This window comes from Sus scrofa, chromosome 6, assembly GCF_000003025.6.
Source record: "Sus scrofa isolate TJ Tabasco breed Duroc chromosome 6, Sscrofa11.1, whole genome shotgun sequence".
NCBI classification, from domain to species: Eukaryota; Metazoa; Chordata; class Mammalia; order Artiodactyla; family Suidae; genus Sus; species Sus scrofa.
The window spans coordinates 43,480,622-43,496,567 of NC_010448.4; the positions used below are offsets into that span (position 1 = coordinate 43,480,622).

Genomic DNA, 15,946 nt, shown 5'->3' on the forward strand with positions numbered 1-15,946 from the left:
GGAGTTCCCACTGTTGCTCATGGGGTTAAGAACCCAACATAGTGTCTGTGAGCAGATTCAATCTGTGGCCTTGCTCAGTGGGTTAAGGATCCAGTGTTGCCACAGGATGCAGCGTAGACCAGCAGCAGCAGCTCCAATTCAACCCCTAGCCTGGGAACTTCCATATGCTGCAGGTGCGGCTGCAGAAAGAAAAACAAAAAACGTCTGCCATGGTAGAAGTATTGACACCACGGGAATCGGCCAACACTACAAATTAGGCTCCTCCACCCCCACGGAGCCCATTGTTTTACCAGCATGCCACCCTGCTGCCATTCTTCCTGAAATATTCTGCACACCTCTCTTCACTTTCTGCCATCATCACCAGGATCCAGTCCCCAGACGTTTTCTTGCGTGACAGTGGCAACATCCACTGACCAGGTTTCCTGCTTCTGTTTTTAGCTCTTCATCTCAGAATGACCCTTAAACTCAAAAAGCTCTAGCTTAAGGCCTTTCTAGGCTTCCTCGGGGCCTTAAGAGAGAAGATAAGGATCTACTGTCTTTGTGGGGACCGTTAGCCCCCTTGCTTGCCAGCAGCTCCTGCAGCCATCATGGTCTTGCCTTTTTTTTTTTTTTTTTTTTGCTTTTTAGGGCCACACCCACAACATATGGAGGTTCCCAGGCTAGGGCTCCATTTGGAGCTGCAGCCACTGGCCTCCCCTACAGCCACAGCCACAGCCACAGCAATGCAGGATCCAAGCCACATCTGCAACCTACACCACAGCTCATGGCAGCGCCAGATCCTTAACTCACTGAGCGAGGCCAGGGATCAAACCCACGACCTCATGGTTACGAGTCGGATTCAGTTCTGCTGCACCACAATGGGAACACCTTTTTTTTTTCTTTTTTCTTTTTTTTGAATCTTGCTATTTCTTGGCACTTTTCAGTCTCGGTATCTTTTCAGCCCGTGAGCCCTGCTGTCATGGTGGCAAGGCCACCAACCTCTGCCAAGAATGCCCTCATTACCATCAGGTGCCAATGAGTTGTCACACGCTTAGGGAGACCGCACCTGATGCCCTGGGCTTGCTGATGTCCCCCACCACACAGTACCTGCCACGTCCCCCGTTGCTGCCATCACACTGGTGACCACTGCCTCCCCTCCTGGCTAGATGGTGAGGCCATGACTGTTCCTGACCAATACACCGTCTTTGGTGCCTAAGGCACTGCCTGGCACATGCGGGGCTCTGTCAGTGTGGAGTCAACAGACAGATGGTGGTGGCCCGGGTGACTGGGTTCTGCTGCCAGATCTCATACTGCAGGGGAAGCAGAGACGGGGGGAGCCCCCCGGGGGCACCGAGGCTTTGTGGGTGAGTGTCACGAACTTGTTCTTCCTCATGTGCAGCAGCCTTCATAGCCCCTGCCTCCCCTTCCAGGCCCAGGTGTGTGGAAGGAATACATAAAGGGAAGAAAAGGCCTGACCTGATCTAAACCACGTGCTGTGTGCTCTCAGAAACTGTACGCGGACATGAACCACCCCCCCAACCCGGCACACACACAGCGGGAAGCACGCACGTGTGCGCCCCAGAAATGTAGTGTGAGCATCTCCTCGGCACACATGGTGTAACATAGCTCAAGACCCATCACATCCCGTTCCATGCAGCAGGCACACATGGGGAGGCACAGCACAGTGCATGGCCAAACATACCCCCAAACATGGTGGAGTCACCCCCAGGCTCTGACAGAGGAGAGCTTTGAAGCGGGGGCTGAGGACCCCTCTTAGTGCACAGGCGGGCACTCAGAGGATGCTCAGGGGGACCCCCCCTGCCCCGCACACCAAGTGATGGGCAGGTGGGTGGGAATGGAGTGACAGGACAGCTGTTGGCTTTACCACCCGGCTAACTGGCTGGCTGGTTGACGGACAAGCAGCTCTGATGCGCCACTCTGACAGCTCCAAGGGAATTCACAGCCAAGGCTGGGCTGACAGGGAACTACCCAGTTGAATCGTGGATCCTAATCATGGAGGCGAGGGAGTGGAATCGCTAAACAAAACAAGTGGCAGTCAGAGCCATCAGATCCCTGTCAGCTCAAGAAGAGAAGATTCCCACTCGCCTCTCCCGCAGACAGGGCTCAGGGACACTCAGCTGCTGCAAAGGCATCCAGGTGAGGGGACCACCAGGAGCCAGTGGCTTCCATCCCTTGCACTCTCCCTGTGCCCAGTACCATGCATGGTTTCCTTTGCACATTTGCAGACCTGCAAGATGGGTATCATTAAACCCATTTTCCAGATGAGGAAGCTACAGTTCAGTGAGATCAAGGTCACACAGCAGTATTCTCTCTTTTTTCCTTCTTTTCATCGTTTTATTTATTTTTGGCCATACCCGTGGCAGGCAGAAGTCCCCAGGCCAGGGGTTAAACCCACACCACAGCAGCTACCGGAGTCAAAGCAGTGACAACCCTGGATCCTTAACCCACTGAGTCACCAGGGAACTCCTTTTAAAATACACTGCTTGTTAAAAGCTGTGACTCAGAGTAGACTCTCTAGGTGAAGGGAGAGGAAGCCCTTGCTCTGGTCTGGGCCAAAGGTTAGGGGTCACTGTGTGACCCCACTATGAATTTGGTTGTCTTGGAGTAACTTAAACACCCACCCACCCTGTCCTGGAGGCTGAGGCAAGAGGACAGGGCCCTGCAGGGCTACTTGCTGCCCTGCCCAGGAGCATGCATGGCCTGACTCCCACCTTTCCCTAAGGTCCACACTATGACCACAGAGCCTTCTTTGGGTTCCAGGAGCAGCCTGTACCTTTGTCTGGGACACCTTGCTGCCTGGAGACCATTTCCTGGCTCTGGGCCCTGGGGGCAGCAGAGATGGCCTGGCTGTGCACTGAGGCCCTTGCAGAGAATTGAATGAGTTGAATTTTCCAGTGCACAGAGTGAGAATTTAAGGCCCTTTGGTGAGGCTTCTTGCATCTGAATTCTGTGCCTTGAGTCCAGGCTGCCCTCCAATTGCTGAGTGTGTTTAAACTTCAGTTTTGCTTCTGATCTGCATAAATTAATAAGCTACCCGGATGAAGGGAGCAGCTCAGAATGGGGCAGGCAGAGGCCAATGTGGGGTGGGGTGGAGGCGAGAAGGCTTGCCCCTCCAAAGAGCAGAACCTGAGCTGGTGGGAGAAGAGCCAGAGGAAGAGGTGCAGCCCCCGTGAGGACCCCAGAGCAGGCCCTGGCCCCGTGCCCTGCAGATGGCAACTCGAGGCAGCCAGCCGGGTGTGTCCAAGTTCTGAACACAGACCCCACACAGCCTGGTTGTGGTGGATAGACCCTCAGGGCAGCTCCTGTCTGCAACTGGCCACACAGCTAGCAGCTGCCACCCAGACCCACAGGCCCTTCCCAGGCTGCCAGGCTGTGCTGGAGAAGCCTGGCCGGGGGGTAGGTGGATTCCAGCCAGAACCCTGGGCTGTGGAGAGAAGCCCAACCATCCATCCCCTACCTTCAGGGCCAGCTCTCAGTCCAGACAGCCTTGGATTTTCCACAAGCATTTATTGAGCTCCTGCTGTGTGCCAGGCCTTGTGCCAGACTCTGTCTGACACAGTCCCTGCCCCAGGAACACAGAGAACTAACACAATCCTTTGCTATGGATTGGACAGCTCAACCCAGCAGGGGAAGTGTTTTCTCACCCCCTCCAGGCTGTTCCTGCCCTGCGTTCACAGTGCTCTTAAAGCTTCCTGAAGTCACACTGCCCTTGGTATGAGCTGGATTGTGTGTCCCCCTCACCTCCCAAATAGGTCGAAGTCTCAACCTCTAGAATCTGTGAATGTGACCATATCATAGGGTCTATTGCAGAGGTCATCAAGATGAGGTCATTAGGGTAGGTCCTAATTCAAAATGACCAGAGGAGAAACGGGGACACAAGACAGCCTTGTGAAGATGGAGACAGAGATTGGATTTAAATTGCTACAGCCGGGGAACAGCTACAGCAGCCAGAAGCTGGAAGAGGCAAGGAGGGATGCTCCCCTGGAGGCTTCAGAGGGAGCGTGACCCCACTGACCCCTTCATTTCAGACATCGGGCCTCCAAGACCTTTTGTTATTTTTGACCCAGCCAGTTTTGTGGCCCTGTGTTACAGCAGCCCTAGAAAATGGATACACCCCTGTGATGGTGAAGTTGATGCATCCACTTGACTAGGCTATGATGCTCAAATGTTTGGTCAAACACCAGCCTAGATGTTACTGTGAAGGTATTTTTCCGATATGATTACCTTTAAATCAGTAGACTTTGATGGCGTTCCCATTGCAGCTCAGCGGGTTGAGAACCTGCCATATGGAGCTCCCACTGTCATGCAGGGAAATGAATCTAACTAGTAACCATGATGTTGCATGTTTGATCCCTGACCTCGATCAGTGAGTGGATTAAGGATCCGGTGTTCCCATGAACTGAGGTGTAGGTTGCAGACACGGCTCAGATCTCGTGTTGCTGTGGCTGTGGCGTCGGCCAGCAGCTGTAGCTCCCATTCGACCCCTAGCCTGGAAACCTTCATATGTAGCAGGTGTGGCCCTAAAAAGCAAAAAAACAAAAACAAAAACAAACAAACAAAAAAACCCAACCAACATAGTGTCTGTGAGAATGCGGGTTTAATCCCTGGTTTTGCTCATTGGTTTAAGGATCTGGCATTGCCACAAACTATGGCATGAGTTGCAAATGCACCTCAGATCTGGTGTTGCTGTGGCAGTGGGATAGGCCAGCAGCTGCAGCTTCAATTCGACCCCTAGCCCAGAAACTTCCATATGCCAAAGGTGCAGCCTTTCAAAAAAGAAAAAAGAAATATCAGTAAACTTTGAGTAAAGCAGATAACCCTCCATGATATGGGTGGGCCTCATCTGATCAGTTGAAGGCCTCAGGAGAAAAGAAGAACAGAATTGTGCCTCCAGAGAGCCCTCAGACTCAAGTTACACCATCAGTTCTTCCTTGGGTCTCCAGCCTGCTGGCTTGCTCTGCAGACTTTTCCCAGCCCCCAAAATGCATGAACTGATTCCTAAAAATAACCCCCCTTCCACATGTCTATCTTATTGGTTGTTTCTCTGGAAGATTCTCACCCAGAAACCTTCTAGACTTCCTGCAGAGTGGAGTCTGGCTGCTCCCTCAGGGTTTCTCCCATGACCCTAGCAGGCGGTACATGTACCCTGGTGGCATCTTTTCCTGCCAGCATCTCTGCTTCATACCCACGGCTTCATACCCACGGCTCAACACCGTTCATGTGAGGTCCTGCACACTGACCAGCCAGGCAGGGCTGCCCCAGGGCATGTGGTCTTTCTCCCAGCACACACAGTAGGTGCAGGAAACTCCAGGAAATTAAGAACCCTAGCCTGAAACTCTGCACAGGGCAGGGACTTTGAACTGACACTCCTATCCCCATGGGCCCTCCTGGCCCCTTCAGTTGTCTCCCATCTCTGTCCCTCACTGAGGGTCTGACTCCTTCGGGATGACCATTCCTTCCCCAAGGCTGCAGTGTTCAGAGTGGCAGGACCCCTCCCCTCTATCCATCAGGCCCTGTGCTGGGGTTTGAGCAGCCAGAATAGCAGGCATGACTGTTATCTAAAGCAGACATGTTGGTCACTCTCCTTAGACATGACCCACCTAGGGCTAGGGGGTCAAGGGCACATGAGACAGCCCTTTCTAGGCACTGGGGTTCTGTTTTAACTCATGTCTATGTTGCCTGTATACACAGCTTGACTGAAAGGTTGATCCTTAGCCCCCACCCCCAATGGGTCCTGGGCATCCAGGATTGGGACTTTTTTTTTTTAGGGTCACAGTTGCAGCATACAGAAGTTCCCAGGCTAGGGGCTGAATTGGGAGCTGCAGCTGCCAGCCTACACCACAGCCACAGCAACACCAGATCCAACCCATGTCTGCAGCCTACACAACAGCTCACAGCAATGTGGGATCCTTAACCCGCTGAGCAGGGCCAGGGGTTGAACCCGCATTCTCGTGGATACCAGTTGGGTTCATTGCCACTGAGCCACAAGGGGAATTCCAGGATTGGGGCTTTTGAATTGAATCAGCTGGCAGGTCTCCCCCAGTGACTCAGAGAGGAGGGGGCAGGGGGCCCTCCTCCCCAACAGCCTATGTGCTGGTGAAACCCCCTCCCCAGCTCTGCCCCCCAGACTCAAGGCGGACAGCCTAATTACAGGAGACTGGCCTCGCACACCCGTACATCAGCCTCTGCCTCCCCTTGGCAGGTAACCAGGAAGCTTTTTCAGCCAAAGGCTCAAAAGAAACCCTTCAGCCAATGAAGAGCTCACAGCATGGAGCACACTTGGCAGCCCCCATAACTCATGCCTTGTTTATTCTCACCACTGCTCATTCTTATCGGACAGCATGTGTTTCAACCGCTCTGTGAATGTCCTCTGTCCAGAAAGAGAAAGTGGTTGTTTATTTCTTCCCCTACAGGGGTTAGGGCTCCCTTACAAGTTGTTAATATTAGGCTGAAGGGAGAGGACAGGTGACTCAGACACTGAAGGTGGGACATGTACATGACTGGCTTTGGGGGTTCTTATTGCTGGGTGGGGGTGGGGGAGGCAGGGGAGGTACGATGCGGCATGATGACATTAAAGGGAAGGGGGGCTGGGGGCGTGGCTTTTATCTGCCTTGTACACCTACTTGGGAGCTTGAGGGGGCAGATGTGTTATACTGAGACCAGGCTCCCCTCCGGGTCCCCCACGGCACGGGTTCTGCTTCTAGTGGCAGTACCTACTTTGCAGCACTGTGGAGGCAAGGTCCTTCCCTGGGTGCTCCCTGGAGCTGTCCAAGGTCCTGACTCTGGGGACTGCGCAGACCTCCAGCCTCAAGATGCCCAAGGCTCTTGGTTTTCATGTGCTCAGCGCTGCGGGGTGGTCTATGCTTCAACCTTTCTCTGAGAAGTGCCTGAAAGAGCAGCTTCCTCTACAGGAAAAGTAGGGCCACCGGGCCCCTGGCCAGCAGGCCAGCTCATGCATTTCCTCCCTTAAGTTTCTTTCTTTATCCCAACGTGGCCACGTGGGACAGGTTCAGTCTTTGCAAACAAGCTGCCATAAGTTTAAGGGTCAGGAACATGCAGCCTGTGGCAAACTCGGCCTCCACATAATATCTGTTTTTGGGTTTTTCAGGCTCCACATAAGATCTGTTGTTGGGTTTTCCTGAGGATAATTCTTTTTTTCAAAGGGGACCATTGCAGACTGGCTTTGTTGGGAAAAGTGGCCAACAGGTCAGGAGATTCACCCAGCCCTGGCTCTGTCCAGCAGGGGCTTTCTCTCCAACCCGTGCTCAGAGCTCCAGCCCAGCCAGCCTTCCAGTGGATCAACCTCAGAAACCCCTTGGGCCCTCCTTAACAGTCTGCACAAATAAAATGAGTCAGGCTGGGTGTTCCCATTGTGGCTCAGTGGAAACAAATCCGACTAGTATGCATGGGGATGCACGTTCAAACTCTGGCCTCCCCCAGTGGGTTAAGGCATCCAGCATTGCTATAAGCTGTGATTTAGGTCACATACATGGCTTGGATCCTGCGTTGCTGTGGCTGTGGTGTAGACCAGCAACTGTAGCTCCAATTCAACCCCTAGCCTGGGAACTTCCGTGTGCTGTGTGTGTGGCCCTTAAAAAACAAAAACAAATGAACCAAAAAAATCATGATCAGGCCCCACAGCTCACCACCTTCCAGGCTGTGGGGACGGCGCCAGCGGAAGGTCACAGCTGTAGGGGCTGTGACTTCTGTAAGCACATCCTTCTCCAAATTCACCTGCCTTTTGTAAGTGGCTCCTCAGCCCCAACCCTTGGCCAAATCTGGCATGACTCATTTGCTCCAGAAAAGGAATATAAATAAGCGCCATCGCACCTTGACAAGTTGACAGGCTTGACAAGCAGGGTAAATTCCCTTATCTGAGACTCGGAGGAGGAGAAGTGATTTAGCAGAGCCAGCTGCCAACACCAGAAGAAAATAATTAAGGAAAGCCGGCAGTGTGGAGGAAAACGGAGTGTGTGGAGGGTACCTCTGGTGAAGGGACCTGTGATCATTGGCAGCAGGAGGCACTTACTGGAAGGCAATGAGCTCAGGAAGCTCCTGCTGGGGATGGCCGCCTGAAGAGATGAGGAGGGGCAGGCGGTGGCCGGGGTGGCCAGCAGAGGAAGGAGGCTCTGGGCTGAGGGGGGGGACCCTGGTGAGGGTCTTCATTCTAAGAGGCTTTTGCCTCAAGGTCAGGCACCTGCTGCTCACACCCCCATCCCCTGAGGGGTGCAGCCATTTCTATGTGGAGCTTTCCCTCAGCTTCCATGGAAGCATCTGGAAGGCTTATTTCAGAGCTCCCCCATATGAACACACACACAAGTACAGAAGCTTTGGAAGACCCAGGAAGGTGTGGACACTCTGCCCTTTGCCCAGGGAAGGGTCGGCTCCTGTTCTCAGTCCAAAGAGATCAAAGAATAGGAGTTCCCACCATGGCACAGTGGGTTAAGAATCCAACTGCAGCAGTTCGGGTCGTCGCAGAGGCTCAGGTTCGATCTCTGGCCCGGCACAGTGGGCTAAGGGATCTGGCGTTTCGGATGGTGTAGGTCACAGCTGTGGCTCTGATTCAATCCCTGGCCCGGGAACTTCCATGCAGCCTGGGTGTAGCCATAAAAAAAAAAAAGGGAAGGGGGAGGTCCTGTCATGGTGCAGTGGAAACAAATCCAACTAGGAACCATGAGGTTGAGGGTCAATCCCTGGCCTTGCTCAGTGGGTTAAGGATCCAGCCTTGCCGTGAGCTGTGGTGTAGGTCGCAGACATGGCTTGGATCCCACGTTGCTGTGGCTGTGGTGTAGGCTGGCAGCTGTAGCTCTGATTGGATTCCTAGTCTGGGAACCTCCGTATGCCGCAAGTAAGGCCCTAAAAAGGAAAGAAGGAAAAAAAAAAAAAAAGAGGGGAAGGGAGGGCAAGAGAAAGAGAAATCAAGGAATAGTATTGCAGCAGAAGAAAGGTGCATCACACCGTAGCTGTGCACCTTCAGCTCCACCTCTCTTGGGACTTGGGGAAGGTCCTGGCAGGCTCAGGGAACTTCAGCTTTCCAGCCCAGGGGTGACCTCATCCTTGCTTGCTGATGAATGAAGGAGAATTGTGAGCACCTTCTCAGACTGGCCAGAACAAGGCCAGCGTCATAGCAGTGGCTGAACCTGTAAAACTGGACCTCATGAGAAATCAGCAGAGTCCCTGGGTCAGGAACAGAGGATGTGGATGTCCCCTTGCCAGCTGGGTTCCAGCCACTGGACCTCTGCTGAGTACACAGAGACAGCAGGGGAAGTGCCGGCCCTCCAGAGCCACCCCCCGCCCGCCCCCCGCAGCAGCAGCCAGAATTGGTCAGGTGTGCTCAACACAGAGGCCCACTGTGCCAGCTGGAAGCTGGAACTCTCCACTTGTTTAAGAATGGCTGGTTCTGACCTGACTGTGGCTTTTGGCAAAGACTCAGAGCAGAAATATCCACTCACATGGCACAAGGGGCAGGAAGAGCGCTGATGCCTCAGTGGCCAGCCAGGAACAGGGAGGGAAGTCGAGAGTCCTGAATAGGCTCCCCCAAAGGAAATCTTCTCATCCCCCCAGGCCCTCCTCCGAAATGAATCAAACTGAGTAGAAAGCAGAAAGCTCTCCTCTGGCCAAAGGTTTGCCTTCCTGAGGCTTATCCTGAGGGACCCCGGCTCCAGCGCAGGCAAAGCACATCCTTGGCAGGCCTCAGAGAGGAAGGTCTGGAGTGTGGCCAGTGATGCACTGATTTCTCTCCTCCCCCCAGTCTCCAGTAGGGGCTCGCCAGGCAGTCAGTCATTGTGCTGGCCTCCCCTCAGCCCTTTGGAGGAGACCAGGGTGAGCAGAATGAAACCAGCTCACCCCAGAGCCCCAGGACTAGCAGACAGGGCCAATCACAGAGCAGATGCCAAGGTAAGGGAACTTCCTGGAACTAGTGGGGAGGCCCCAGTCCAAGAGGAAGGAGTGTGTTCCCCTCGAAGGCCTGGAGTGTGCCGAGGTTTGGGTGCAGGTGTGTCACAGTCCACTACAGAGGGATGAGGGCCGGGGCCAGGCGTAGAGACGAGACAGACAGATCTTCCTGGGGTCCCTGTCCCCGTGAATTAATGACAGCGTGAGGTAGGGGCAGGCTATGAGGTCCCCAGCTGCTTCACTGGGCAGGTATGTGGGCAGAGCTGGGCAGGGTGCCTTCCTGCCTCTCAAGGTCACATCAGGAGGTGGGACACCTAGAAATGAGCATCAGCTGGGAGCCAGGGGGACCCAGGATTTGCTGCACCCCTACTTGGCAAGTGGGTATTGTACGGAGCCATGCCTCTTTTCCCGCTCCCCTGAACAGCCTTCTCACGGAGCTCACCCCAAGTGCCCTCCAGTCCAGAGCACCCACATTCAGGAGCCTGGAAGCAGGTCGCTGGAGACCACATGGTCCTTCCAGTGCTAATACTGTTCTCTCTGTTTGCTTTCCAGGAATAAAGTTCAACATCAGGCCACAGCAGCCCCACAACGTGAGTTCTGAGCGTCTGATAAATCTCAGCCTGGGCAGTCTGGGGAAAGTTGGGGAGGGCAGGAAAGAAAATTTGGAGCTCACATTAAATCCATTCTTGGAAAGAAAAATGTGTCCTGTCTTTCCCGGGAGCCTTAGGAACAAAACCTGGGACCTTGGACCCATGAATTTCCCTTTCCTGTTGGATGGTGGCTTTGGCCTGTGTTAATAGAAGCATTAAATCTGAGCCTGGCTCCTTCAGGCCACCAGCTCCCGCTGCCCCTCCTCGCCTGGAGGAGGGTCCTGGGAGGCCCGCGCCACCTTGTGGCCAAAATGACACTTGCGCCTGACACCACGGCCGCTGAGGGGAGAGGAGGCTTATGGGGGCTGGACAGGGCCTCAGACCAAAAGGGTCTGAATCCTGCAGGGTCAGCTTGTCCCGCTCTCCATGACCCAGGAAGAAACTCAGTCCACAGAGGGGGGCAGGGAGCCCGGCCACGGCATGGGGCTGGCTTGTGTGACTCTTAGTGCCCAGCTGTCCTGACCATCCTGCTAACCACTTCCCTTCTTGCCCCAGGACCTCCCACCAGGCAGTTCCCAGGATGGTGACCTTAAGGCACCGACAGAGAGGGTCATCCGAGACTGGTCCAGCCAGACCTCGAGGGGACTGAACCCGCAGGTGCCGGAACAGCCTCCAGCCCACCTCAACGTGGGGGCCCGTCTGCGACCCAGGCAGCGGCGCCGAAGGCTGCTTATCAAGAAAATGCCAGCTGCGGCGTCCCTCGCCGCCAACAACTCGGCTGCTACTTTGGTCCTGCCGGCACACCGGGCCCTGGACGGCCGCTGGGTCAGCCTGCACCAGAGCCAGCAGGAGCGCAAGCGGGTGATGCGGGAGGCGTGCGCCAAGTACAGGGCGAGCAGCAGCCGCAGGGCGGTCACGCCCCGCCACGTGTCCCGCATCTTCGTGGAGGACCGCCACCGCGTGCTGTACTGCGAGGTGCCCAAGGCAGGCTGTTCCAACTGGAAGCGGGTGCTCATGGTGCTGGCGGGGCTGGCTTCGTCCACCACCGACATCCAGCACAACACCGTCCACTACGGCAGCGCCCTCAAGCGGCTGGACACCTTCGATCGCCAGGGCATCCTTCACCGCCTCAGCACCTACACCAAGATGCTCTTTGTCCGCGAGCCCTTCGAGAGGCTGGTCTCCGCCTTCCGCGACAAGTTTGAGCACCCCAATAGCTACTATCACCCGGTCTTCGGCAAGGCCATCCTGGCCCGGTACCGGGCCAACGCCTCTCGGGAGGCCCTGCGGACCGGCTCTGGCGTGCGATTCCCCGAGTTCGTCCAGTACCTGCTGGATGTGCACCGGCCCGTGGGCATGGACATCCACTGGGACCACGTCAGCCGGCTCTGCAGCCCCTGCCTCATCGACTACGACTTTGTGGGCAAGTTTGAGAGCATGGAGGACGATGCCAACTTCTTCCTGAGCCTCATCCAGGCGCCAAGGAATCTGACCTTCCCCCGGTTCAAGGACCGGCACTCGCAGGAGGCGCGGACCACCGCGCGCATCACCCACCAGTACTTCGCCCAGCTCTCCACCCTGCAGCGGCAGCGTACCTACGACTTCTACTACATGGACTACCTGATGTTCAACTACTCCAAGCCCTTTGCAGACCTGTACTGAGGGGCGGGGCCAGCTGGCGGTGGGCGGTCCCGTCCCACCCACTCACCTGTCCTGCAGGTGCATCCCACCCTCCCTGGGTCCTCACCTGGGAACCGAGAGGTAGCCAGAGCAGCAGGGCTCTGAGGAGGTGAGGAGCCATGGCTGCTGGGTGGCACAGACCCTTTGGGGGGGACACAGGCCCAGGCCTTGGATGGGGACCCTGGCCCTTGTCCCATAGCCACTTCCTTACTCCTCAAATAAGAAAGATACTGGGGGTGAGCTGGACACCCCCGGAGTCCCAGCTGCCCATAGTCAGCTCAGCCAGGAGTCAGGATGACCAGGGGAGTCTGAGGCCCAGAGGATGAGGGTCCCAGCGGTAAGGGACTTCCTGCAGTTCCTTAGCCATTGCCTTGTACCAAACCACATGGTTTGCAGCTTTTCTATGACCCGGGAGGAGGTTCCCTTGGAATGAGGTTCCAAATAAAGCACATGGTTTCCAGAGCAGCCGTGTCTATACTGTGTGTTGGTGTGGGAACACGTGGACCCTTCTCCATGCTCTCTGGGCCTTTCTCCCTCCTTTCAGGCACCTGCAGGCCCCACCCAGGGAAACCCAGGCAGGAGCAGCCTGTGCCTGACCAGAGGAGTTTGCAACTCCCATCCAGGGCCGGCAGCAGCATCTCACCTCAGGCTCCAAGGCCAGGATTCCATCAGCCAGGCCCTCCCACCTCACTACCAGCGCATTCATCCCAAGAGAAGCCAGACCTGTCTCGGTGGAGGACCATCAAGGTCCCTTCCTGTCAGTGCACTATGTGGGGGGCCCCCTGGGGGCTGCCAGAGCAGGGACATGCTCTCTGGGCAAGCTGCTATTTGGGGCTGCCCCTGGGGTCAATGGGACCCTGCACACGGGTCTGGGGGGAGTGGCATTTCCAGACGGGCCATAATGCCATCCCTGGCTTTCTGAACCTTGGGATAAGCAGGGCTTTGGCTCAGAGAAATCACCTGCAGACCTCTGCCCCTGGCCTTGATGCTTGATTCTGTTCACCTCACAGAACCACCTCTAAGTTGCCAGGATTACCTGCCCCCATGTGAACCAGCCGGGGGGTGGGGTGAGCTGTAGAGGAAACTTCTCCAAAGCATATATTTTCATTCACACTCAGAAATGGTTCTGAAATCATCAAAAGCCAGGTTGATTCTTTTAGAAAAAAAAAAACTTTTTTTAAATTATTCAAATGAATTTATCACATCTGTAGTTGTATAATGATCATAACAATCCAATTTCACAGGATTTCCATCCCATAACCCAAGCATATCCTCCCACCCCCCCAAACTGTCTCTCCAGAGATCATAAGTTTTTCAATGTCTGTGAGTCAGCATCTGTTCTGCAAAGAAGTTCAGTCTGTCTTTTTTCAGATTCCACATGTCAGTGAAAACATTTGATGTTGGTATTTCATTGTATGGCTGACTTCACTTAGCATGATAGTTTCTAGGTCCATCCATGTTGCTAAAAATGCTGGAATTTCGTTCATTTTAATGGCTGAGTAATATTCCATTGTGTATTTGTACCACATCTTCTTGATCCACTCCTCTGTTGATGGACATTTAGGTTGTTTCCATATCTTGGCTATTGAAAAGAGTGCTGCAATGAATATCGGAGTACATGTGTCTTTGCATGTCATGGTTTTCTCTGGATGGATTCCCAGGAGTGGGATTGCTGGATCAAAAGGTAATGCTATTTGTAGTTTTCTGAGGAATCTCCATACTGCTTTCCACAGTGGTTGCACCAATTTACATTCCCACCAACAGTGTAATAGGGTTCCTTTTTCTCCACACTCTCTCCAGCATTTATTGTTTGTAGACGTTTTGATGATGGCCATTCTGGCTGGCGTAAGGTGGTACCTCATAGTTTTTTTGATTTGCATTTCTCTAATAATGAGTAATGTTGAACATCTTTTCATGTGTTTTTTGGCCATCTGCATGTCTTCTTTGGAGAACTGTCTGTTTAGATCTTCTGCCCATTTTTTGATGGGGTTGTTTGTTTTTTTGGTATGGAGCTGCAGAAGGTGTTTATAAATTTTGGAGATGAATCCCTTGTCAGTTGATTCACTTGCAAAGATTTTCTCCCATTCTGTGGGTTGTCTTTTCATTTTGTTTAGGGTTTCCTTTGCTGTGCAGAAACTTTGAAGTTTGATTAGGTCCCATATGTTTATTTTTGTTTTTATTGTCAATACTCTCAGAGGTGGATCTGAGATGATGTTGATGTGGTTTATGTCAGAGAGTGTTTGGCCTATGTTTTCCTCTAAGAATTGTATAGTGTCTGGTCTTATATCTAAGTCTTTAATCCATTTTGAGTTTATTTTTGTGTATGGTGTTGGGGAGTGATCTAATTTCATTCTTTTCCATGTGGCTGTCCAGTTTTCCCAGCACCACTTATTGAACAAGCTGTCCTTTCTCCATTGTATATTCTTGCCTCCTTTGTCATAGATGAGTTGGCTGTAGGTGTGTGGGTTTAATTCTGGGCTTTCTATCCTGTTCCACTGATCTATATTTCTGTCTTTGTGCCAGGTTTTGATGATTGTTGCTTTGTAGTATAGTCTGAAGTCCAGGAGCCTGATTCCTCCAGCTCCATTTTTCTTTTTAAGGATATCTTTGGCTATTCGGGGTCTTTTGTGCTTCCAAACTTTAAAATATTTTGTTCAAGTTCTGTGAAAAATGTCCTTGGTAGTTTGATAGGGATTGCATTGAATCTGTATATTGCCTTAGGTAGTATAGTCATTTTGATAATATTAACTCTTCCAATCCATGAGCATGGTATATCTTTCCATCTATTTGTGTCATCTTTGATTTCTTTCATCAGTGTCTCATAATTTTCAGAGTACAGGTCTTTTGTCTCTTTAGGTACATTTACTCCTAGGTATTTTATTCTTTTGGATGCGATGGTAAATGGGATTGCTTCCCTAATTTCTCTTTCTGTTCTTTCAATGTTAGAAATGCCATCTTTCTGTGTATTAATTTTGTATCCTGCAACTTTGCCAAATTCATGGATGAGCTCTAACAGTTTTCTGGTAGAGTCTTTAGGATTCTCTAGTTAGAGTATCATGTCACCTGCAAATAGTGATAGTTTTACTTCTTCCTTTCCAATTTGGATTCCTTTTATTTCTTTTACTTCTCTGATTGCTGTGGCTAGGACTTCCAAAACTATGTTGAAGAGTCGTGGCAAGAGCGGACATCCTTGTCTTGTTCCTCATCTCAATGGGAATTCTTTCAGCTTTTCACCATTGAGAATGATGTTTGCTGTGGGTTTGTCATAAATGGCCTTTATTATGTTGAGGTAGGTTCCCACTATGCCCACTTTCTGAAGGGTTTTTATCAGAAATGGATGTTGGATTTTGTCAAAGGCTTTTTCTGAGTCTATTGAGAGGATCATATGGTTTTTATTCTTCAGCTTGTTAATGTGGTGTATCACACTGATGGATTTGTGGATATTGAAGAACCCTTGCATCCCTGGGATAAATCCCACTTGATCATGATGTACAATCCTTTTAATGTATTGTTGGATGCAGTTTGCTAGTATTTTGTTGAGGATTTTTGCATCAATGTTCATCAGTGAAATTGGCCTGTTGTTTTCTTTTTTTGTGGCATCTTTGTCTGGTTTTGGTATCAGGGTGATGGTGGCCTCATAGAATGAGTTTGGGAGTATCCCTTCCTCTGCAATTTTTTGAAATAGTTTCAGAATGATAGGTGTTATTTCTTCTCTAAATGTTTGATAGAATTTGCCTGTGAAGCCATCTGGTCCTGGACTTTTGTTTGTTGAAAGTTTTTTA

The 15,946-nt window shown here is 52.4% G+C and overlaps 1 protein-coding gene across 3 annotated transcripts in view; it reads left to right on the forward strand.

The window, feature by feature from the left end:
- Window positions 1–12,629, forward strand: part of CHST8 (carbohydrate sulfotransferase 8) — a 121,815-nt gene extending 109,186 nt beyond the window's left edge. For all 3 annotated transcript variants that reach the window (XM_021094299.1, XM_021094298.1, XM_021094300.1), the window contains exons 3-4: window positions 10,447–10,484; window positions 11,040–12,629. In XM_021094299.1, the coding sequence (XP_020949958.1) occupies window positions 10,447–10,484; window positions 11,040–12,146 (1,145 nt within the window). In that variant the 3' untranslated portion in view covers window positions 12,147–12,629. The remainder of the gene's footprint in view (window positions 1–10,446; window positions 10,485–11,039) is intronic.